Source organism: Elephantulus edwardii, unplaced genomic scaffold (genome assembly GCF_000299155.1).
Source record: "Elephantulus edwardii isolate Elephantulus edwardi_28Jun2011 unplaced genomic scaffold, EleEdw1.0 scaffold00016, whole genome shotgun sequence".
Lineage (NCBI taxonomy): Eukaryota > Metazoa > Chordata > Mammalia > Macroscelidea > Macroscelididae > Elephantulus > Elephantulus edwardii.
This window is the reverse complement of record NW_006399766.1, coordinates 13,102,182-13,126,111: the sequence shown is the minus strand read 5'-3', so window position 1 is coordinate 13,126,111 and position 23,930 is coordinate 13,102,182. Positions and strand designations below refer to the sequence as shown.

General features: G+C 45.6%; 1 protein-coding gene across 2 annotated transcripts in view; it reads right to left on the bottom strand.

Annotated features, from left to right (window-relative positions):
- Positions 1 to 547: 547 nt before the first annotated feature.
- The window catches only part of LOC102865863 (rho GTPase-activating protein 36-like), a 30,919-nt gene continuing 7,536 nt past the window's right edge, over positions 548 to 23,930 (bottom strand). The window contains exons 2-12 of one of the 2 annotated variants that reach the window (XM_006881797.1): positions 6,590 to 6,748; positions 5,234 to 5,299; positions 4,534 to 4,778; positions 4,233 to 4,425; positions 3,951 to 4,006; positions 3,560 to 3,710; positions 2,973 to 3,121; positions 1,966 to 2,142; positions 1,586 to 1,683; positions 1,339 to 1,445; positions 548 to 705 (exon numbers count right to left, since the gene is read on the bottom strand). In XM_006881797.1, coding sequence (XP_006881859.1) covers positions 548 to 705; positions 1,339 to 1,445; positions 1,586 to 1,683; positions 1,966 to 2,142; positions 2,973 to 3,121; positions 3,560 to 3,710; positions 3,951 to 4,006; positions 4,233 to 4,425; positions 4,534 to 4,778; positions 5,234 to 5,299; positions 6,590 to 6,748 — 1,559 coding nt within the window. Of the gene's footprint in view, positions 706 to 1,338; positions 1,446 to 1,585; positions 1,684 to 1,965; positions 2,143 to 2,972; positions 3,122 to 3,559; positions 3,711 to 3,950; positions 4,007 to 4,232; positions 4,426 to 4,533; positions 4,779 to 5,233; positions 5,300 to 6,589; positions 6,843 to 23,930 lie in introns of those variants that run through there. The other variant, XM_006881796.1, reaches the window with a different exon arrangement.

The following is a 23,930-nucleotide window of genomic DNA, read 5'->3' as shown; positions in this document are numbered from 1 at the left end:
GTGATGGAGTCGCTGCGGGGACGCGACACGGCTATGAGTTGGTGTGATATGGGTTGGCTTTGTAGCTGTCAATAGGCTGACCTAACATCCTAACATGCCTCTTGAGGGCCTTTCCAATTGGGCTCTTAGGAGGAAGATAGGAAAATCAGGAAAAGCATGCAATCCTCTTTGGGTGAGGGAAAGCACTCCAAGATTTGTGAGTTTCTCTGGACCAGGTGTTCACCACAAATATCACATCAATTAATGATAGAATTGTAGCATGTAAAAGCCAAGATCAGAGTTCAAAGGGAAAGGCACAATAGCGCAATGAAGCCTGGGCATAACGCAGAAACCTCTCAGCTTTTACCAGCTACAAGGACAAAGCATCCCCAGTGAAGGGGCTAGCAGAATGGCTGGAATTCCCAACCTGACCCGAGCATCAGGCAGGAACTCCTCCTCACCCTCAGATCTTTACCATCAAGAATCTCCTCCTTAACATTTCTTATGGCATTCCAGGTCTACCCTTACCCTTCTCCCCCTGTCTGATACCATATAGAGCGGTAAATATTTAAGGAAAGAAGTAAGAGTTGTCAGTGTTGGCCTCCTCCTCCCGGGGCACGCGAAGCAATGGGCGGTCTTGCTCAGGAATGGGAGGGTTACCGGATCCTTCCTCATTGTCATGGAAATAGGTTGTGTCAAGAGGCACGCCTGCCTCATCAGAGGAACCTGGAAAACAGTAGCAATTTTAATTTCCTCTATTTCTGGACTTCATGCTTGCATAGCACCCAAGGAACCTAATTTTGAGCACTGAGCTTTAACGCATTGGAATTTGCTACATATCCATGACTGCTCCAAAGTTGACAGTCACGTTTTTCTGAGGGTCTAGAATTTCACTGAGAACTGGGCATCCCTACCTAGGCAACATCAGCAACTGAGTATTAAAGATTGGGGTTCTTTTCAGAGTCTTGGATTCCACTGACATTAGAGATGTCTTCACAGCATGGAATTTCATTACCAACTGAGGCTCCTTCATTGTTTAGAACTTCACTGTCATCTCAAGCTCTGGAAGTTCATCATCATGTTCTAGAATATGTTCAAGGGGAGGCATATTATCAAAATTCAGAGTGTCCTCATCATCTTCACCAAGCTCTGGTATACTTCCTAGATGTGGCCCTTAAATCTCAAGATCACCTAAAATCTTGAGACTTTGGATTTCCTCAAAAATGACTCTTTGATTGAGACTACATTGTTCTTCAGCAAGGACCTGGCCTTCAAGAAAGACCTGGCCCTCAGCACGGGGCTGACCTTCAGCATGGACCTAACCTTCAGAAAGGGCCTGGCCTCTAGTAGAGAACTGACCTTCATTGAAAGGCCTGCTTTGAGCAAGGACAGCAGCCTGGGCTTCAGCAGAATTTTCCACTGGATCAGAAAGCAAGGCATCTTCTTCCATCTTTATTCGTGCACTCCTGGATGGGAAAGAATGTGGAGAAAAAACAAATACAAGTTGGTAAATTTGAGTTAAATAACAAAACTTGGTCTGGAATTTGCAGCCCCCTACAAGAGAGTTTGCTTCAAGCTAAGCATGAACATATCCAGAAAAACTCACTGGATCCTCCTCAGATTCCTACGTCTGATAAAATCCAAGGCTTCAGGATTGGATCTCCACACCTTCTTAGTAACCTTCTTCTGGATATGAGGAGGAACCTAAAGGTAAAACCGGTAATGTTGGTCTTTATTACAACAGGCCCTTCCATTTATTTGCTTCTCTATTGTTACTTATAACTTTCTAGATCTCAGTGATCCTTGGCTAATAATCCAATCAAGGTTGCCAACTCAAGCAATAAAGACACTATGATCAGCTAATAAAAGAGTAATTTTTGGACTAGGACATTATGAAGCTTCATGCTTTGTCTCCCCTGAGGGAACATGTGTAATACTCTCTGCTCTGTTAATAGAAGGATAAGTGGCTCTAAAGATTCTACCTACCTGGAAGAGGACATCCCAGTTATCAATCATGGAACGGATGACATTGACAGAAGCAACATAGTGATCAATCCCCAGTTTTGTTTTCCTGGTCTCCCTCTTAGCAAAGCGCCCCTTCTTCAGGAGAGCAGATCCAAACACCAGTGCCAAGTTGGTAGAAGTCATACGGTTGCCTGGGACCTAGGCAAAAACAAAGCAGAAAGTGGCTGATCCGGGGTAGTACTGGAAGTTGTAAAAATGGATACACTTCCCTTTTTTTACATATTGGTTTTCATACAATCATTCATATACATTGTGCTTCATTCATATACATTGTGTTTTATACAGCCATTCATAGAACTTGTATTTTTTATAATTAATTCCTAATAAGTAATGCTCTTTTAATTAATGTACATTATATTTTATATCACTCATACACCTTGTGTTTTATGTAATTAACTACCATTCCCCCCCACTTATTCCTCCCCACTTCTCTTCCCCTTCTGAACATTTAGACATATCCTGTTCCTGTTTTCTAATTGCAATAGCCATCTTGTCCTTTCACCATTTCTTCCCAGGTGGATCCTCCCTTGTCCTGATCTTTTACAGTGTTCACATTCTATCTCTGCTGTCCTAACCCCCTTACTGCCCCAGTAACCCCTCCTGTTTTCACAGTAACAGTCTTATGTAGTATTTGTCCTTTTTTGACTGAGATATGTCACTCAACATAATAATGTTCTTCAGCCTACCTATGTTGTATAGTATTCTTCAAATCAACTGTTACTATTGTATAGTACTTCATTGTGTGAAGGTACCACGATTTCTCTATCCATTCCTTTGTTGTTGGTCATCTGGGCTGTTTCCTTTTTCTTGCTATTGTAAACAATACTGTGACAAACATAGGTGTACATATCTGCATCTGTGGATATGGCTTTTTTGTTTTTCTCTTTCTTTCTGTCCATCTTTCCCATATACTTTTCTGCATTTTCACTATTGCATCCAACCTCACTAACCCCTCCCAGAGCTTTTACCAACTGTCCATCAATGCCAATGGAGTCCTCGCAGTTCTCAGTAATCATATGCAGGGCCTTCAGAAGACGTTCCAGGGTGTCACTGTGGCAAGGAGGCATTAGGTAGACCAGCAACTGCAGGGCAGAAAGCTGATCCTCAGGCTTCAGAGCTAGAGGAGGGACAACAAGGGTAGATTCAAGGGGCTAGCCTTGACAGAAGCGTGTTCTTAAGAAAGACAGAATTCTGCTTGAAAGCATCTGAACGTTACAGAGAGAGTATCCAGGCATCTCACCTTTGCTCATCTGGGCTCAAGATCCCTGAAAGATAGAAGTGTATTCCCATGAAAGCCCCCTCCCCCTTAGAGAATCTGGGATTTTCTTTGCCCTGGGGATACACACAGCTTTAGGAAACTAAAGAACATTCCAAGTAATAAGCCTATAATTGATTATTGAAAGATATTAAATAAATTCATTTTGAGAGGTTTTCCTCCTCTTTCTGATGTTCACCCTGCTTTATTTAGCCCCTGAGGGAATTTTGTGCCCTGAGCTCTGTCCCTAGAGCCTCAAGCAATCCTTCCTTACCAACAGAGTAGGGTAGAGGGACTCACTTGCTGTCAGCAGGAAGGACATGTACAGATCATCTGGCAGCAGAGAATCCCTCATGTCGTGGAAAAACTCCTTGAGGAGCGCAGCCACATCATGCACATTCTGATTTTCATCCAGCACTACATCCAGACCATTGTCAAATTCTTCACGGAGCTACAAAGGAAGAAGAGCGAAGACATCGACTATCATCTCTTCTGTCCATCACAAGCTCCTTCCTGACTATTCCTTCAACTAGCCTCAAGCATTTAGTTGAGGTAGCCAGCAACATGGCATTCCCCAGGAAAATGGGTGAGTGGGCAGGACACCAAAGAGATGTTGCTCCTTGCACAGGGCTCTACCTCCTTTTCCCACTTTTCATCTAGATGAGGAAGACCATAAACTTAGCCACTTTACCTGATGCACTCTGTCAGCAGAGAACTCAAGAGTGAAAAGTCCCACTGTTCTCAAGCCTAAAAGAAAAGACCAAGTGATGTCAAGCATCTCTGGAGCCCTTGACCTCTTGTCCCACCCCCAATTTCTCTTATTCTTGCCCCCTCCTCTGGCACATACCAGTCCCAAGTGAAGGCTCAGGAATGTTCTCTAAGCTCTTCATTCCATAATCCTTTGCTTTCCCTGTTTCTAGAACCCACTCTTTTCCATTTTAATTACCCCCTTCCTTGATCTAACAACCCTTACCATATTTCTCAATGAAGTTGCAGCAAGCCTCCACAACCTGGGGGGTTTGGTTAGCAATCGGATTGAGACTCATTTTCCTTTTGGATCCCAGAAGTCGCTGCCCAATTGGCAAGGAAATCCCGGAGAGATGCAGGGTCTGCAGCAGCAGGGCCCCATCTTCCACTTCAGCCAGGCTGTCAGCAGATATTGCACCCTGTGGAGAAACACAAACCCCCTTAAACTGGGTCCCCTGGAACCTTCCATCCCATCCAATTCTCCCTCAGAAAGGGTCCCTGCCTGAAACCCAGAGGGGTTAACTCACTCGACGTCCACGGCGAGTGAACTCCTGGGGCAAGGAGGGCTCACCATTCCTGTAACTCAAATAGTGCCTAATGTGACCAATCAGCCTCTGCACCACGTTTCCGTGATGACGACCGTGACCAAGCTGAGCCTGCCCGGTGGATTCTTCACTCTCCATGGCCCTTCTCATGTCTAGATGCTTGCGGCGGGCAAACTCGTTCATTAACGCCTCTTCCAGACTAAGGCCAAATATCTTGAGTGAGCCAACTAGGGTACAGGGAGAGAAAGAACAAGAAAGGTCTAAGCCTTGCAGTGTGTAAGGAACCGCAGGGACTGGACCTGGCCCGCGCCAAGCCCACCCCTCTAGATGTACAGCGCCCCCTCCCTGGGGAGTAAACCAAAAACACTCTGCAGTGGATGAACAAAGGGCTCAACTGCACTAAACTATCCCAACGCAGCTCCAAGCCCTGCTGGGAGGTGACCACCTTGTAGCAATGAGAGTAATGTCTTCGGGGTGCCACGAAGGCTTAGACAGATCTGGAGGGGCTGCCCGCTGCGCCTACAGGAAGTGCGCCATTTCCTGAAATTATCCCTTACAGGGTTTCTCCGAGTGGGAGGGGGCACCCACAGGGGCAGTGGGTACTGCCCCATAGCCAAGAACGAAATGCAGGACAGGTACAGCATTCCGGTTTCCCCCTAATGAAAGTCTGAGAGCCCCTCACCTCTCTCTTCTCCTCTCAGAACCAGTAGCCACTTGTCCGAGGAGTTTGGACGGTCATTAGCTTGAGCTAGGGGAAGAGAAAAAGAAAAGGCACACACACTCATTAAAAAACGGGACTTGATAAGTGACTGCAACCCCGAACAATGCTTTCGTCCTCAGAGGGGCAAGTAGCTTCGTTCAGTCCATGAAAAGTATTGCGCTTTCTCTCAGCCTCAGTTTCCCCGTTTGAGGATGGAACCAATCCTGTCCTATCACACAAGAGACTCCAATAATTGTCTAAAAAAAAAAGGAAAAGGAAAAGGGAAACACATCCCAGGGAACGCGCAAGCACCAGGACTCCCTGGACACGACCTTTAAAACGTCAGTTCTGGGTGCTCTGAGGCGCCTGGACCATGCAACAGGCGAGGGGCGGGGGGGGGGGGGCTCCGGCAGCGGCGCCACCAATGTTAGGGGTCGCCAAGTGACAGTTGCTGTCCGGGCGCTCGCTCCCGCACCTGGAATACCTTCTCTCCACACAGCAGGAGAGACAGAGGCACCTCTGGCTGTTGCTAGTGCACCAGCCAGGAACCCCGCTGGGGGGGGGAGGTGTCTCCTAGTACTTGGTTTTGCTCCTTTCCCGTGGCACTCTCAGCGCAAGCAAAAAAAAAACAAACAAACCAAACAACCAACCACCGACCCCTGCACTTTCCGTTCCTGCAGCGGCGCCCCTCAGCCTCCCCTGCCCCTCAACTTGGCTTCAGAGTCCCCAACCCCACCCCCACAACCCTTGAGACCTCCAGGCATGCTAGAACCCTATCCTGTCCTGCACCCTCTGAGGGGTGCAGAGGTGGGCTACACAGTACCCTACCCGCACCACCTTTCCCTTTCCGCTCGGCTCTGTTCCCCGCTGGATTTAGCGCGTGTCTCTTATCTCTCCACCTCCTTTTCCGTGCCTTCTCTCTGTTGCACGATCTCTGTCTTTCCTAGCTCTGTCTCTGAAGCTCTTGCACTGCACCTGGTGCATCCCTCTTCACCTGTCCTCTGTCCACCCATCTGTCCTATCTGTTTACTGTCCCGCAGGTCCCCTGGCTTCGACCCAACTCAACAAGCCTTTACCTCTCCCGCAGTTCTACCAAAACCTTTCAACTCCTCTCTGCGGGGTTCCGGGTCTGGGAACAGACATGAGCCCCTACCATGTTCTTGGACCCCCCAGCCGGTCCCTCCTTGGTTCCTCCCTACACACCCCTCACCACTTCTTCCCCCCTCCCCCACCCCCTCCCCGGGTAGTCCAGTCCCATCCTGTCCTGTCCATCCCATTCTGCCCCGGGGGCTCCACTCAGCCAAAGGCGAGGATGCCACACTTCGGGGTATACCTCACCTCTCTCAGGCTTGAATTCAAAGAGGAAATGCCTGGCCATGAGTTCTTGGTAAGCAGTCTCTTGCAGCTTCAGACGCTCCAGCTCAGAGAGGCTGTGGATTGATATCATCTCCATCCTGCCGTCTGGGTTGTGTCCTGGGGATCCTCCCAAGACAATCACTACAAAAATGAAGGCAGACAGCAACAGCAAAGGGGGCATGATTCTGGGGCACTGTGTCTTCGCTGCCTTCAGAAAAAGAATGCAGCTACCCATTCTGAAATCGGATGATTATCAAGGCTGCATCATCCAATTGTCACTGGACCTAGTGCAGAGAACTATGTGGGGGAGGGTAAAAGGGGGAGGGAAAACTGGGAGGCGGCTTCACCCTCAAGCAGAGCTGCTCTGGGTGTTTATTTATTTATTTATTTATTTTAAAAAAATCCAACTTAAAAAAAAATCAACCCTGAACAGACAGTTCTCAAAAGAGAAAACTTAACTAGAAAAGAAAACCAAAAAAAGGGGAAAGAAAATCAAGCAATCTTACTTAATAAAAAATGCACATAAGATAGTATTGTCCAAAAGATAATTACAACATTGATGAAGTTAAATATTTTTTTTTCTTTTAATGAGAACACCTGATGCTGGTCAGGGAGGGTGAAATGGATTCTTTCGTCTCTGTTAAAGGCACTAGACTTCTCTGCAACTCTTCGAGAAAGCAAAATGGCATCGTGTGTCTGGAGCCAAAAAACTGTCCCTAGACCCTTTGACCCAGTAATTTCCCTTCTAGGAATCTATCCTAACAAAATTTTCCTACATACAAGAAAAGTTGTATGTCCGTGGTCCATACCCCTAATAGATGGAGGAAAGCAGTTCAGCAATGAGACAAGCTATGTAAATTAGGGAATAGCCATACTATGGAAATGTATGTGAAATTGTTGACAAAGATATTCATAACAATAAATACAGAATGCAGTGTGGCATTGAATATGGTTACAACTAGGTGAAGAAAAATATGTTTAGAAATAAAAAAAAAACCACCTAAAAAAACCACCCAAATGAAGTATAATCTAGATACAAAGCATCCATACTAAGTGACAGGGGATTGTGTGCCTTTCCTCGATTTATCCAATATTGTACAACTCAATAATACCATTTTTTCTTGGAAAAAAATTTTGTACCATAACAAACATATCTAAGCCACTTAAAATGAAGAGCCCTATACAAGATTGGTGATCAAAGTGAAATTTGTCTTGGTATGCAGGGAAACTACTTTGTATGTCCCTTCTCTTTGGTGCTCCTAGTCTCATATTGCACCCCGGCTGCACAGGGTCCCCCAGTGTGTATCTCCTTAGAACTCAGACAACATCCTTTCCTGCACATTCTCACCTCTGTCATCCATTTATTCTTTCAGTTTTTCCAGTCATTCTAAAAAGGAACCTGTATTAAATGTCCACTTTACACTAGGCACTAGAGAATCAAAGATGCAAAAAAAGATAATAATACTGCTCCTTTCAGAAAGAGTTTAACAGTGCAGTGAAAGCGACACTCATGCTAGCAATAATTTACAGAACCTTGTGATAAGTCAATCAGCCAAGATATAAATAATATATTGTGAAAGAGAGCAGAAAGGAGGAAACATCTAACTCTGCCTAGAGACAAGGTGGGGGTGAGGGTGGGGGAGCGTCCATGGAGAGAGAACAGTTTGTGCAAAGACAGGGAAATAGGAGAGAGGTTGTCCTATTGTTGAAAACATCTAAAGGGGATGAAAGGGGATAAATCTGGATAGGCAAGGATGAGATCACCAATGGCCCTGAAAGCCATTTTAAAGAGTTGGACTTTCTCCTGAAGGCAATGGAGGGTGCTACTGCAGGATTTTAGGCTGGTAGTGGCAGAATCAGAACCACAGCTTGGAAAAAGCAAACAGCAGCAAATACCTGGATTGGGTAGAGGGCTTCAAGAAGGTTAATCAGCCAAGAGGCAAGAGGTGCTGATAATAAGTCAGTGTCACTGGTGCTGAGACAGGGATGGATTTTATGGGGAAAATTGATGTGTCTTGGGTAAAAATTTAATTAGAGTGCAAAAGAAAGAATTTAAGATAGTTTCCAGGTTTATGGCTTGGTGTTTGCAGGTTCTTAACAAAGAAAGTAATTTCATACATAAACCTTTTGACAAGAAGGTAAGTGGTCACATGCCACTTTACTGAGCTTCTCTATATCTCGGGAAGCTTAACAATAAAGTTATATATGTCATTTGAGGTTTAAATTTAAAAATCCGGTAATTAGGCTTTGACTTTGACAAAAAGAAGTTAAATAGAGGTCCAAAAGACCACCACCACCACCACACTTAAATTTCAATCACCTTTAAATTCGATCTGCAAAATTCTCTTTCACCCCTTTTCCTACCTGGCTAAAATCACATATGCCAGAAACTTGAGTAGGAAAAATGTCTGTAATATGAGGAAATACAGGGATGTCTTTCTAAGATTTTTTTAACTACGTTAAAAGGAAACCCCATAGCAGAGGGTCATAGAGCCCCTTCAACAGCAAAGAACCTGGCATCTACCATCAAATTTCAACCACAAATTGATCATTTTAACCAAAAAAGCACATGCAAAATTCCCAATCAAAGCTTCTGACTAAGGAGCCCCAAACTGTGATAGCAAGTCCAAAGCCTTTGAACCAAGAGTATCATCTTATACACACAACATAATTCTAGCTTCATTTCCCCCCTTCCTCCTTGCCCCAACAAAGACATTCGTGTACCTGTATTAGGGCTTCAACTTTTTCTTCTCGAGGAAGCTTAGTGGATCTGGTCTTCTAAGGAGTATATCTGGTTCTTTTCAACCAAACAAATATCAGGATGAAAATTAATCCCTCCCTCAAAAAAAAAAAAAACACAAACATAAAAATAAGCAATAAAAAAACCTCCACACCGGCCAAAGAGAGAGAGGAGCTTTTGAGAGATGAGTCAGCCTAGATGCTTACAATTCCGAAGGAAATCAAAGGTCTTAGAATAAACTGTTTGTCATTGCCTCCTGTTAAAAGATACAGGGCTCAACTTAAGAGCAATCACTTGCTGAAATTCTGCCAACAAAATTGGCACTATCTATCTTGCCTTTGAATCCCTCAAAGCACAAGTAAGAGATAAGACTAGGGTTAAGATGGCCATTGTATTCAGAAAAGAACCAGCTGGACAAGGTGAGGAGTAGGTTGGCAAACTTCAGTAGTGTGGGAGAGGTGCACAGCAAGTTCCAGTGATTTGGATACTTGTCTTTAGGCCTTATTGTCCAAGCAGAACACATAGGATGTCTGTCTCCTACAGAGAAAGAAGTGTACTAACAGATATCTTTTGCTCCAAAGCCTCTTCTGTCTCCCCTTTAACTTGCCATGGCCATGGCCTGAAGTAACCATGAGATCAAAAAGATAATAAAGAAGGAAGATGAAAGCAAGCTAGCTGCCTTTCAACCTAGAATTCGACATATTTGCAAAAGCAATAGCCTTAAGACAGATGTCTGCAGTGGGCACTAGAGTGAGAGTCATATAGAGACCTTAAGAAAGTCAGCTGAGTTCTTTGAGCCTCAGAGCCTCCTTGATGAAGTGAGTAAATCACAAATTACCCATTTCAGCAGTTGTATGATATGTACATTATATAATGAATAAGTGATGTTTAACATTGATTTTGTTACACACACACACACACACACACACACACACACACAGGAACTCTTGTGGCTTAATGGCAAGTTGTGCTGCCAGCCCAAAGGCACATGGTTCAATTCCACCAGCTATTCTATATTCTATGGGAAAAACATGGGCAATCTCCGTGATACAACTAACTGCCTCCGAAAACCTGCTGGAGAGTCAGCTATGTCTGTTGTTGGTTTTCTCTCTCTCTCTCTCCCCCCTCCTCTCTTCTCTCTCCCTCCCTCCTTCCTTGCCTTCCTCTCCCTCTCTCCTTCTCTCTCTCCCTCTTTCTCTCCCCCCTCTCTCTCTCTGTCTCTCTCTCTCTCTGTCTCTCTCTCTCTCTCTCTCTCTCACACACACACACACACAGAGATATTGAATATTATTTGTGAGGCCTGAATGTACCAGAAAACATTACGCTTCAAAAGTAATTACATAAAATTAGAATTTGTATGAATGTATCTAGCTACCTACTCTGCTCAATCTCTACAAAATTGCAATAAAATTAAAACACATAAAGGAATATACTCAAAACTATTTGAAGCATATTTTTCTTTTTTCAAGCTCAAATTTGTCATAATCCAGTATAAAATATCTTAGAAAATATAGAAATGCATAAGTTTATTTCTCTAAACATTATTTACTAAATGTTACTATTCAAACTAGTAGAATGCCTATGTGTCCCCAATCATGCTGCTCAATCAAACCATCAAGTTGTACATCGTCAGTTGTTGTTGTTGTTGTTAAATGCCCTCGATTCATAGCTAAAGAAATTACTATTTCATTTGGATAAGTAAAGAGATTAGGATATTAGCTAAGACAGGAAAGAGACTTTAATAAAAGGTGAGGAAACAGGCAGATCAAGTGTTGAGCAACACAAAAAGGAGAAAACACATTTGAATGCCATCAAGCCTTTTTCTCACATCCTCCTGAAATGTAAGTCACAGATGACGAAACAAACGTCAGAAAGGTCATCCACTTGACATTGCAAGGACAGAAATGCTTTCAAATGGGTATAAATTCACAGCCTTCAAAATCCAGAGGGCTAATTTACTCCATCACCCCCCATCCAATAGTAAGAATGGTGCAAGGCTCACTAGTAAACACCTATGAGAACAAATCAGGGATTGTCCTGATATCTTTATAGGAATCCTTATAAATTAGGCACTTTATACTCCCATCAGAATTTTGCTCCAAGTTTATGAGAGCTCTTCAGAGTTTGTGAAATTGATAGTGGCCAGGGCTGGCTGTCCAGAAGATATTGCATCTGGTTCGTTATTCTAATGTCTACAGGCAGTGACAATGGATAAAAATAACCCTATTACTACATCACAACACAGGAAAGAGATACAGGTCTCTAGGTAAAAACATTTGGGCACCAATTTGGTCTGTTGGCACATTACCTCATTCATCCCTGAGTGTTAATGAGTTAGCCTTTAAGTTGTTATCCCATCACCTCCATTTCCGCAAAGGCTGCTCACACAGTCAACAAAATGGTTCATTTTACCCTATGTAGTGGTGATGCCACAAGACAATTAAACCTGGAAATGATGTTCATTAATATATGGAGTCAGCCCCACAGCAGAAGCTCATAAACTGGTAGCAGTGCTACTAAAATATACTGAGAGAAAAGTCTGTCTTCTAAGAAAATGCTTCAGAAACTGCTTGGAATTTTAGAATTGTTCAGAAATTGAAAGTGTCTAATACATTATCTAATCCAAAATCTCTGTTTTGGAGTTTGGAAAACTGAGACTCTCAGAGAGGTCTTCCCAAGGTCCGACATCACAGCATAGTCTAGACAAGAACCCAATTCTCGGTTCCAGAGCTCTTTACAGCGGCAAAATTCTGCATAGCTAAATAAGTCAATCCAAACAATGCACATATAATCAAAGCCAAATTTGATAAGCCAGGGTAGGTCAGATTCTAAGGCAAGTAACATTGTCGTTACATGGATCATGGGATGTCCTTCTAAACTTTATTGACTCAAGAAACAACAATCTTTATGCTGTAAACATCCCAAAGGATCATATAAACAGTATGATGGAATATCAAATACAACAAGATATAGATGTTCTCGCTATTGTCTGCCAGGTGCGTCATGCCACATGATACTGTTGGCATCACACAGCTAACTCACTGTGTGTATCCTCCTTGCCCCTTCTTGTTTACTGCATCTGTTAAGTTACAATGGGAAAATAAATGCCTAAATATGCCTTGTGTTTTTTACTTTCTCAAAAGCTTTTCATGCCCATTATGTCCAGTCCCCAGCACACAGTAGGTATTCAGCAAGTATTTGTTGAGTGAATCACAGGATTATAAAATCCCAGGGTTCCGAAAGAACAATAAGGTCTTGTAATCAATCTATTCATGATTCATGAACAAATGAATCATGCCATTTTCTTCTCACAACAACCCCTGGGAAGAAGGTAGGTTGGGAATTATTTGTTCCCTAGTTTACACACAACAACAAACTAGGGTTGGGAAGAACTTGTGACTTACCTGAGGTTGCTTAGAAATACCATGGTGGAATAATCTGGAACTCGGATATCCTGGCCTCTCCCCAGACCCCAGCCTAGCCCTTCCTACCAAACTGTGTATTTCTTTGTATTTATCACTAATGCATGCTGTCTGTAACTGGGAAGATTCAAGTCAAAACTGCTTTCTTTCCTAAAGATATGGCTGAGTTTGAGATGCTTATATCTATCTATCTATCTATCTATCTATCTATCTATCTATCTCGATCTCCTCCTTTGAGGTGTGTGTGTGTGTGTGTGCCTGCCTGCCTGCCTTTTAAAATGACTATGGTAGAAGGTAGGGAAGTAGAGTGAGTAGAGGAGAACACCAGAAACCCTGTATTTTCTTCTCACCACCATCTCTTAGCTCTCTCCATCTCCAGGCCGGCAATGTGTTCTCCTCGAATGTTCCTGAGATGCAAACTGGAACCTAGCTTCAAATCCCAGCTCCACCATAGTCACCAATTGTGGGATTTAGAACAATTTCACCTCTCTGAGTCTTGGCTTCTTCAAATTACAAACTAAGAATCGTGATACTTACCAGGCATGGCTATCAAGATTAAATAAAAGACAGGATGGAATGAAAACGTCCTACAAAGGGTAAACTGCTGTTCTGTGGTGGGGAAATCCTCTCCTCCAAAGTGTGAGATTCAAATGTGAAGTGAAGACAGAGCAAAAGTATTCTTATCTAGAATGAGGCAGATAGAGCCTCCACTGGAAAATACTCCTGCACTGTCCTTTGATGGTGAGAATGGGTACTCATCCACTGTCAGCAGAAAGTACATTTTCAGAGGAATTGACACAAATTATTTCTTTTCTAGATCTTTCATGAGCAGAGATAGAAGGCAGCTGAGCAAAGGCCCACAAAAGGGTGTCAGCCTTGTCTTTGACTTCTACAGCACAGAGTGCAAGCCATCCATGATAGGGATGACAGAGGAAATTGGGGCAGGGTACATCTAGAGTGGGAAAATCCCAGTTCCTACCCTTGAGACCTTGCACCCTAGGTGGAGGTCACATAAATGTCAAGGGTCAGCAGACTATCAAAGAAGGCTCATGAGTTTAATATCCTTTCCTGTGTTAGTTTAATTCTGTTTCTCTCCTTTGTTCCTTGAAGGAATATTAGGAATTCACTACCTCCAAAGGCCTCAGTGAGAAGACCCTTACTCAGCTGTAGGTTTTAAGTATGCACTCAGAAAGCTATTATTCACTTTCCCCATTTTCTCAACTCCTTTACTACCCCCAAGTTTTCTTCTTTGAGACACCCTCTCAGACAAGTGTGTGAACGCTTGCACACGCACACACACACACGCACACACACACACTCCATTGTATTCACTACAGAAGGAAGAACATGAGACTGAGTTAAGAACATCAAGCCTGTGTGCCACCAGGTCAAAGTTGAGGCTCCTGTAGAGTAGGTAAGAGACAGCAGAGCACTGGGGACACTCTCTCCAAAATCATTTGAACAGAGACCATGCCTAGAAACCCTCCAGAATAAAGAGATCTTGGAACATGTGCTGAGAACGCCTTCTCTGCCTCTTTGCCACCTTCTCTTTGATTGTATCTTCCCCAACAGTACCCCTCTTTTTTGACCAGCTTCCTCTTTCAAGATCACGTCTCAGCAATAGGCACAGAAAATTGGGGTTGGGGAAGGCATTTCTCCTCCTAGTTTTCATGAGACAGATTGCATTTCAAAACTACATGAAAGTAATCATATTTTTTTAAAAAAACAATCTGTCCAGTGCCCTATCTGTCCCAGTCCAAGATAGACCCATTTACTTGCCTATGATGCAGTGTGAAAAGTCCTCGGCCAGAAGTCCCGGGAAGCCTGCTTAGTTACTGAGCAACTGAGTGGCCTTGGGAGAGTCAGTGAGTGCCTCCAAGGCCCCACCCCAGCCACGCAACTGCTACAATTTATTATTCTCCTGTTTATCTAAAAGCACCATCAAGACACAGCCCGCACATCCACAAAGTCCTTGATGATCCCCCCTGCCATGAGACTCTGTGCCAAGTCCTGAGCACAGGGCTGTGCTGTCCCGGTGCCTAGCTGGTTAGGGCATTCCTGCCCTCCACAGGTCTAGCTGAGACACAGTGCAGGGTCTGAATAGGGTCTTCATTGCCCCTCCAACTGGACATGCAGCCCTGCTGCCCACCCCACTCCCTGGCGTAGGGCCTTAGACAGGCGTGCTCTGGTGGCCCTTCCTGTTGCAGAGCATGACCTTTGGGCCAAAGTTGCGCTCCAGAGAATGGCTGAAGAGAGCGCTGAACCTGAAAAGTTCAACAAAGCCCGCAGGCTCAAAACCCGCTTTCCACTGCGGTCTCCCAAGCCTAGAAAGAAAAAAAAATAAATAAAAAGACAGGGAAAAAAAAAAACCCAACCGCAGCTTCTTTTGCACATTCTACGGTATGTCGGAGCTTTGAAAAACAAAAGCCTGGGCAACTTGTTCAGCACTCGGACCTCTGACCCACCCTCTCCTGAAAGTCTCCACTTGGAGGACTCCCAACTCCCTCTCTTGCCCCCCAAGTCCCCACTTGGGACTCTGGTGCCCTGCCCCAGCTCTACCTTCTGATGACTCTCCTGGTTCGTCCATGGAACAAGTGGCTGTGAGTTCTGCCCCTTAGTGAGCGATGCAGCTGTAGCCTGTCCTGGGACCAGCTACAGATGCTGTGTGAGCGCTTAGCTCTGCCGCTCAGAAGCTGTACAGCCTTCCGCGGTGAAGGGACTGAGTCACAGCAATTTTCCACACAGCAGTCAGCTCAGCGCTTTGCACACGCATACCTGTTTGCTGAATTCCCTGGGCTACTCCCACTGTTTCTCACTGTACCCAACAATCTGCTTTCTCTTTCCTTCCCTTATTCAAAGCTCATCTCTTCTTTAAAATTCAGCCCAAAGTCATTTTCTCCCTGGATGCTCTACATCTTCTCCCTTCAGGGAGGGAACAGAGTTGGTGAAGAAAGGGCAGAAGTAGAGATACAGGAGGTCAAGAAACTCATCCACTGACATAGAGCAGTAGAGGCAAGAGAAGACCCAGAATCCCTGGATCCTAGCTCAGGATACTATTTTTCTACACATGGCATCTCCTCTGCCCTGACTGGGACAGCAAGGAAAGGCCCTTATTGGCCTTTTGCACACAAGGACTGCAAAGCAAGTTCCCTCCCTTCTCTTAACTCCTTGTCTCATTGTTCCTTCTCCTAGTTTTCTGTCAGTGTCCAGAGTCCAGGGTCTCCACTTCATCCAAACTCATGGACAAAGGTCATCTCAAAGTTCAGTGATCAGCTGGCTTTTCCAAAAGCTCACCTCTCTCAGAATGCCCAAGTCCACCACTATGGGCTTCATCTTTATTTATCTGCTTTCTTTGTGTAACTTGCACACCTGAGAAAGTCAGAAGGCTGATCACAGACTTGTGCAGACCATCTTACTTCTCTAAAACCTTTCTCCAGAAAGGCCCTTTTATAAGTAGAAGCCCTTCAATCTTACATACAAATCACTAGGTAGTCAGAAAAAGAAAGCAATGATGTCCCAGAGTCAACTACTCTTGTCTGATATAATAAGGACGGTATGAAGTTTTAAAAACAAAACCAAAAATTACCACCAAGCTCTTCAGTGTAGGGGCATTTAAAATATACAATTGCATTCCCTCCCAATTGACTTTTCCCAGTTTCTTAGATTAAGTAAATGCACAAAGGGAGAGTGCTGTTGACATAGGACAGGTATGAAGAAGAAAGAGAAGTACATCTAGAATGTCAGTGTATGAGTGAGCTTGGCAAGAGGGAAGAGGAAGGAAGCTAGCTGGAGTTGGGGGGGGTGCGGGGAAGAAGAAGGGAGGAAGTAGATGGTGGAGGGAGGTATACAAGCTGCTGGCTCTAGGAAGCTACAAGATATGGTAGCCTGGAAGACATTCCCCAAAGACTCAGGGATTTAGTTCTTAGGGATTTGGATTGGAAATGAGATACAGAAACCCACTGGTGAGTTTCTCTAATCCTCTAACAAAGGTTGCTCTGAAATAGGCTCTTGAGGTGACATCATTGGTGATCTCTGTGCTTTCAAAAGTATCACTTCACCACCACCAGCAAAATGTTCCCATCTCCTCCCTCTTCCTGCACTTCCTTCCATCACTTCCCTCCCTCAGCATTTGAATACATCCTACTTAGCATAAGAGTGTCAGTTATTTCTTTCTATTGAAGGAAAGGATCTCTCCTTATCCTCCTGTTGGAAATGGGCTGGCCCTTTACTCATTCTAGAACACCTGATCATGAGAAGGACAGAAGGGAGGGAGGGGAGTAGCAGTTCTGGTTCAACTCATCCCTGGCACCCTCTCTCCATCATCCTTGGCATATCTGGGGGTTTCTGCAGCCTTTCCTTCTGGTCCTGGCAGCTCTGTTCCCCTTCCCTACTACAGCATCCTGCAGGCAGTTCCCTCCCTGATGATAAGACATTGTTATGGTGATGATTGTTTTCTAAAGGGGGCTTTTGACTAACTTGCCAAGGAGAGATTTGGCTTGGGCAGAAGAAGGAAGTTGTCACAAAGATGAAAGGAGAAACTTTCCCAGGGAGCCAACTACCTTAACAGAGAATCAACCACCAACCTGGAGAGTGGTGATGAGCTATCTGGGAGCCATGATTTGAACCCAAGCACACGAGGAAACAACTGAGGTATAGGAATGCCAGACTTGGATTACAGTGATAGCCTTGGTAACAAACGTGCAAACACCACATGAGAGAAGGTAGATCACTCAATATCGCCCAGGCTCAGTTTTCTACACTGTACAACAGGAGAATAAACACTTTCCCATATCCCTATGGGAAAGAACTGTACGGAAACACATAAAGTCTAAAAAGACCCAAGGCCCTGTTCTCTCTCTTAGCAGTGTCCATTCAAGTTCAAATTACACATTTTAATCTCTGCATTATCACACTGAATCAGTATCTCCTTGCTACTGAAACCCAGAGAGGGAAAAGAGCTTGCCCAAAGTCACACAGTAAGTTGCAGAGTCAAAACTAAAACAGAAGCTAATCCCATCACTCTATTTATTCCTCTTTCAGGCCTTATCAAATCTGCCTTTGGGGTCTTGGTGGGACTTGAAGAGGAGAGGTGGTTAGAGGTAACTAGAGATACTCCACCATGCAGCCCCTGACTCAGGGTATCAGGCTTCCACTCTCTCCTCTTTCTCATTATTTCTCAGGTAATCGCCACATGATCTGATTCATTGCCACCTCTTCTGCCCACCTCTGAGGTAGTGAGTCACTTGCTAGCTGGCCAGAGCCTCTGCCCTCCAGGAAAGAGGCTTTCTTCTTAATTGACTGCAGAAGCTTCAGCAGTGAGACAATGCCCTTCCAGATAGACTTAGAGCTGGAGAGCTTTGAGGAGTAATGGAACAGTCCCCATCCAAAGCTGCTGCCCACCCTTAACAGTGCCACTTCTGGGATTCTCCCTCTGGGTTCCTTACAGTAAGCCCACGAGTACTCTAAAGCTTTAGTATCTCCAAGGATTTCTGAAAAGGTATCTCTATGCAACACGTGCAGAGCCTTTGTGTGCTTGGCTCTGTACTAGTTGCTGGTGGGACATAAGGTAAGAGCAGACATCCCTGACAGCTCTGTTTGAAGAATTAAAGTGGCACCTTGGTGATGGCAGAAGACTATGGAGGAGTGAACCAGGAAGTGCCTGTGAGGGTAATAGGAAGCTAGAAGTGTCTCTGCTTAGCCCTGTTGTGACCTGGGATTTTAGTGATCAGGGCATGCCCTTCAACACTAGCACTTTGCTTAAAAAATTAAATGCTAATCCTATCCCTGCACTTCCTTGACCTTTCTCACTTCCCTTTCCCAAGTCCTAAATCTGTAACCCTCTCTAAGGGGCAGGTGAAAGGGCAGGGAATGAGGATCTTTAGAATTTAACTGGGACTAAGCACTTTACAGTGTCAATCTTACTGTCTTCTGGAAAACAATGTATTCAAAATTTGTAAATAAACTAGTATAAAAAAAATTCTTACTGTTTGACATACCTACCCCCATTACCCTAGTAACTGAATCAACTAATCTCATCGAGGATCTTCCTCCACCCTCAGCAGGGTTTAGGGCTGTTGTACATAGGATTGCTATGAGTCATAGGAGATTCCATGGCATATAACAACAACAACAACAACAACAACAAGCACTTTACTTACTGGGAGCGCAGGTGGACTCCTGGTAAGAATCTGTGGTGCAATCCCGGTTTGAATCGCCCAGCTGCTCTGTGAGAGAAAGATGGGCAATCGCTTCCAATCGATTATCTGCCTCTGAACTTCCCCCACCCAGCATCAAAACCAGCTGGAGCGTCACCTAATAGGTTGGTTCCAACCTGACAGTGTATAACAACAACAAGAAGTACTTTACAGGGAGCACTAATGGCTTATTGCTGTTGTGTACCGTCCAGTGGAAGCTGACTCCCGAGAGGATTTTCAAAGGGAGTAAATCACTTGGGAGGAAATTGTCCATCTGTTTGCCACAGAGCAGCTGGTAGGTTTGAACCACGCGCCTTTGGCATGACAGCACAATTCCTTACCACTTAGCCACTCGCTAGCCGCTGGTTTAAACCAAGCGTTATAGTCTCAAATAAAGCGTCTCCGCATTAGCACGCTCAATCAGTAGCCTACTTGAATCCCCTGGTGGCTTAGCGGCAAGGAATTGCGCTGCCCATTTAAAGGTATGCGGTTCAAATACACGAACGGCTCTGAGCGCGAAAGACAGGCAATCCCTTCCCGTGGGTTTTACTGCCCCTGAAAGCCGACTTGAGAGTTAGCTCTGAGTCATTCGATGGCACATAACAACAATAAGCACTTTCCCGAGCGCCAGTGGCGTGCTCTGCACGGAGTTGCCCTGCTAACCCCAAGGCGGCGCCTGAGAGGCGGTAGGAAGCCTCAAGCTCCACTAACTGCTACTAAGCCTGTGATTTGTCAAAGAGGTCCAGCAATACGGTTAAGAACTGGGATCCGAACCTGTGATTCCGAAGTCCTTGCACTTTCCACAGCAATTCACAAAAGAGCAGCAGGCATGCGATCCCCTCCCCCGCCCCCTTGCCTTCTTTCTCCTTCTGTCTTGTTCCCACCCCCTGATGTCTATTTCCAAGGAAAAGAGACCAATAGGACTAATGACCGATAGGCAACCGGCCACAGAACATTCTGAACCGTGCCCTGCCAACTCCTACAGGTCGCGGAAACCTAAGGCTCATCCCCCTGCCACCTCCTACGGGTCGCAGAAACCTAAGGCTTGAGTATGCCGCGGGAATGTTACAATCGGAGGCTTGCGTCTCTAGTAGTACAAAGCACCTCTGGTGACTCTACCGCCCCCTGCAGCCATGTGCCCACGACAAAGGCATCTTTTTCCTGGAGGGTTTCTTAGACCACCGCAAGGGTGGCCAGGCGCTCGCTCGTGGGGCTGAGCAGCCGAAAATCCCTGGTGGACGGAATGGTGTAACAAGCAGGAGAGAGAAACATGCAATGTGCCCTACTATGTGTCTGGGACCCTGGTGACATCAGTGTTTAAAGTCTAGGTGCAGCTGCTCTGCGGGACACAGCTGAGGCAAGTGGACTTCCGTAAAGCTTACGGGCTGGGAAGCCCTATGCTGCAGCCCCGTTGAGTCGCTCTGAATCAGAAGAAACTCCAGGGCAGAGGGCTCAGGTTTTCTTGGTTGGTTGCTGTGTGTTCAGCACAGGTCGGCTATTTTTAATAGTCCTTGCCTTTTCTACTTAAAAAGAAAAGAAAATAAAATAGCGAGCGCTTCTTCATCTTCAAGCTATCTGCTAAACAGGTTTCGCACAATGCTTGCCTATGGATCTAAACTCCTGACTTCTTAAAAGCAATCCAGGTCGCCTCCAACAGTTGCTAGCTCGTTCTGGTCCTGGAGGAAGAAGCACTCCCCGCCTCCCTTCCCCTGGGCCAGAAGTCAAGCCAGTGAAGAAGCCTGGCGGGGAGGGGGGTTCCGGGAGGGGGAGAGTGCAGGGAGGTGGAGCCTTTGGAGGGCCGAAGAGTGGATTCAGGGGCTCTAGGCTCCGGAGGTAGCGCACCCACTGCACGTGCGCAGACTTCCCTGCACCTTCCCATTTCCCCTGGGATTCTGGGGATCCCCACCAGGGTCCAACTCACTAATTCCCTTTACTTGGGGGATGGGAAAGCAGCGCATTAACTGGGCAAGCCCCCAGGTCAAAGAGAAAAGGACCTCTGTGCCCTTACCAAGTCAAGTGTCCAAGGAGCTTCCCAGCCCCGCCCACTCAGCCCCCTTCCCTCAAAGCCCCCTTCTCTTCCGCCAGGAGGGAAGGCAGGGGCGGGCTGTGTGTATACGTATGTATGCATGTGTGCGCGCGTGTGTGTATGTGTGCGCGCGTGTGTGCGCGCGCTCGCCGGTGCAGGATGTCTGTGTGTGTGTGGTGTGTGACAAGGAGATGTATGCTCAGTGCACGCTTTAGCCTGGGTGCCTCGGGTTTGAGCTCTGACATGGAGCTTCTCTTTGTGCGGTGTTTGAGTTTACAAGCTTTAGGGTTGGATGTTTCTGCTAGATAGTGTAGTGTTACTATGTGGGTGCGGTCTGGTCCGGATGTTCGATGTGTGTTTCTGCCGGGGGGCTTGTGCTCCTTCTATGGTGAATGTATATGTGTATGCCATGTGAGCCTCTGTGTATGTCCTTTAAAGCTTGTGTATATCTGAGTCTGGCATGTGGTTTTCACTTGGATTAGGTCTGTCAATGTGAGTTTACATGCGGTGTTTGTCAATGTCTTCGAGGGCAAGTAATCTTGTTATGTGAGCCTAATTCAGGTCCATGTGGTCATAGGTGTGTGAGATTGAGGTGAGTGTCTTTGAGCGTGTTTGGCACCATTGGAGCACTGGAGACCGTGTGTGTCTTGGAAGGGGGAATCGTCCTCGCCTGCATATGTTTGCAGGTGCATTGTGTGAGAGAGCGCGGACTGTCTAAAAAGCCCCAGGTGAGCATGGCAAGTGTTGGGGAGCAAGGCAGCTTCGTGGCCAGAACTGAGAGGTGGATAGAGAGAGAGGACAAGCGGCTCCAGCAGAGGCGCCCGCTGGTCTGACTTCCTTGGTCCAGTCTGACTGCTGCTGTGTGCACAAGGCCCTCCAGGGCAAGGTGTGAGCTTACCTGACTGCAGAGGGGAAAGAAGAGGAGGGCGCTACTCCTGATTGGCCAGGTAGGGGCGCCTTAGGGCGCAGTGCATGGGCTGGTGGGAGAAAACTGGAAGGATCCTTGGCCACTGACCCTACAACCCCCAAGGAGACGGAAGTTCATACCCAGCTGAGGCCAACTCTCTGTTTTGGGCCTGCTGGGTCTTTCACACCTCCTCAGCTTTGTGTGTTGGGGCAGACCCAGTTGCCTGGGAAGCCCTTTCCCCTGGACCTCAAGATCAACTCCTACTAATTTTTAAAGACCTAACTCAAGAGTCTTGAAACTTTTTCTGCTTCCATCCCCTCACCAAGTTGAAAGTGCCTTCCTTTGAGAAATCAGTCAATACTCTTCATATTTCTCATGGCATGATCACACATCAGTGTAATTATTTATGTTTCTTTTTCTACTTTGAACTCCTGGACTAAATGCCTGATATATAATAGTAATAGAAGTCATCATCATCATGCTATCATTTATGAAGCATTTGCTGTATACCAGGCACCATACTAATACACATTCTTACATCCTTATTTCCTTGAATCCTTGCAATGGCCCTGTGGCATGGATAGAGCTATGATTACTACTGTTCCACATATCATACATTAGGCTCAGAGTAGTTAAGTGGCGTCCCCAAGGCAACACAAACCATAGGAAGCAGAGCTGGCATTTGAATACAGATTGGCATGCTCCCTCAACCTTTCTTTTATTCCACGAAGCTTCACTGAGAGCCTCCTGGTTTCTGTTAGACATTGAAGTCTTTATCAAATAGTATCATTCTCCACTAAACCTTTCCTTTGAGTTTACTGACAGCACCAAGAGTGTTCAGCATAATTACTTTATTTGTCTCTTAGACAGCTGATACCTTCTCTAGCTAATTACTTGCTTTGTTGACACCTCCAAAATCTTTAATTACACTAAGAACATGAGCGCCTCAATAGTTCCAGTGCTGGGAGCTCTCCTTAGACTGGTGCTGAAAGAAATAGCTGAGGGTGAGCATTTTCTAGCCATGAAGTCAGAAAAATGGGTATGGAAGGGATATGGAGAAATATAGAGGGAAGTGGGGGCTCAAGATGGCGTGAGGGAAGAGTTTTACAGCTCCTATTTCCACAACAGCACCATCAGAATTTGGGTTGCAGTGAATTTCAAGCATATCAGACATCTCCACATCTAACTGCAGAAAGAAAGACCAGCAGAACCCCCCTCAGAAAAGATTCCTGATTGAGCCCCCTTTTGTATTATTCATAACTGAGGGGAAAGAACTGTTTTTGTCTAATAGGGGTTCACACTGCTCTAATCCTCTCCAAGCAACCTCATCTGAGTAATCTAAATTAAAGCAATACATTGCATTTTTGAGAACACATTTATGGGGGACCCAGGAGGGGGTATTATCAGCCCAGTCACAGCTAAAGGGCCACTGGAAGTGTCGGCTCCAAGCACAGCCCCCAGGGAGCCAGCCTAGACTGCTGCAAAGAGGTCAGGGGGTGGATAGAGAGGGACAATTCAACAGTGGTGACTCACTTCACCACTTTTCAGGGGGGAAAGCGAGAAGCACGATTTAAATTGCCACTGTTATTATTGTGCCCTTTCAACTGGCACAAATGAGCCTGGTATGCAGGCGAGAAGCAGCTGGAACATCCATAAAGCTTCCCCCCAGCTGGGCCTGGGTCAGCACCTCATCCCGGGTGGGCAGAAAAAGCATCGCCTAAAGCACTACATAGCCAGAAAGTCTCCTTTTGAAGGAAAGCGGTGTGGAAAGGAAAGGCAGGGGAAGCCTTTCTAACTGAAGCCCAGTGACTAGGTGGCAAATAAACTCTCCAAGGAGATAAGGAGTGCTGGTAAACTTTGAGATCTCCCAGCATCATTCCATGTCTCAGAGCTGAATACATGTATTCTGAATATTCCAGCTTTACTTCCAACTTACGTACCAGAACTACTGCTACCCCCCCCCCCCACACACACACACACACTTTCCTTGGAGCTTCAATGTCTCACGTAAATCCTCTCTTTTGGGGATTCAGG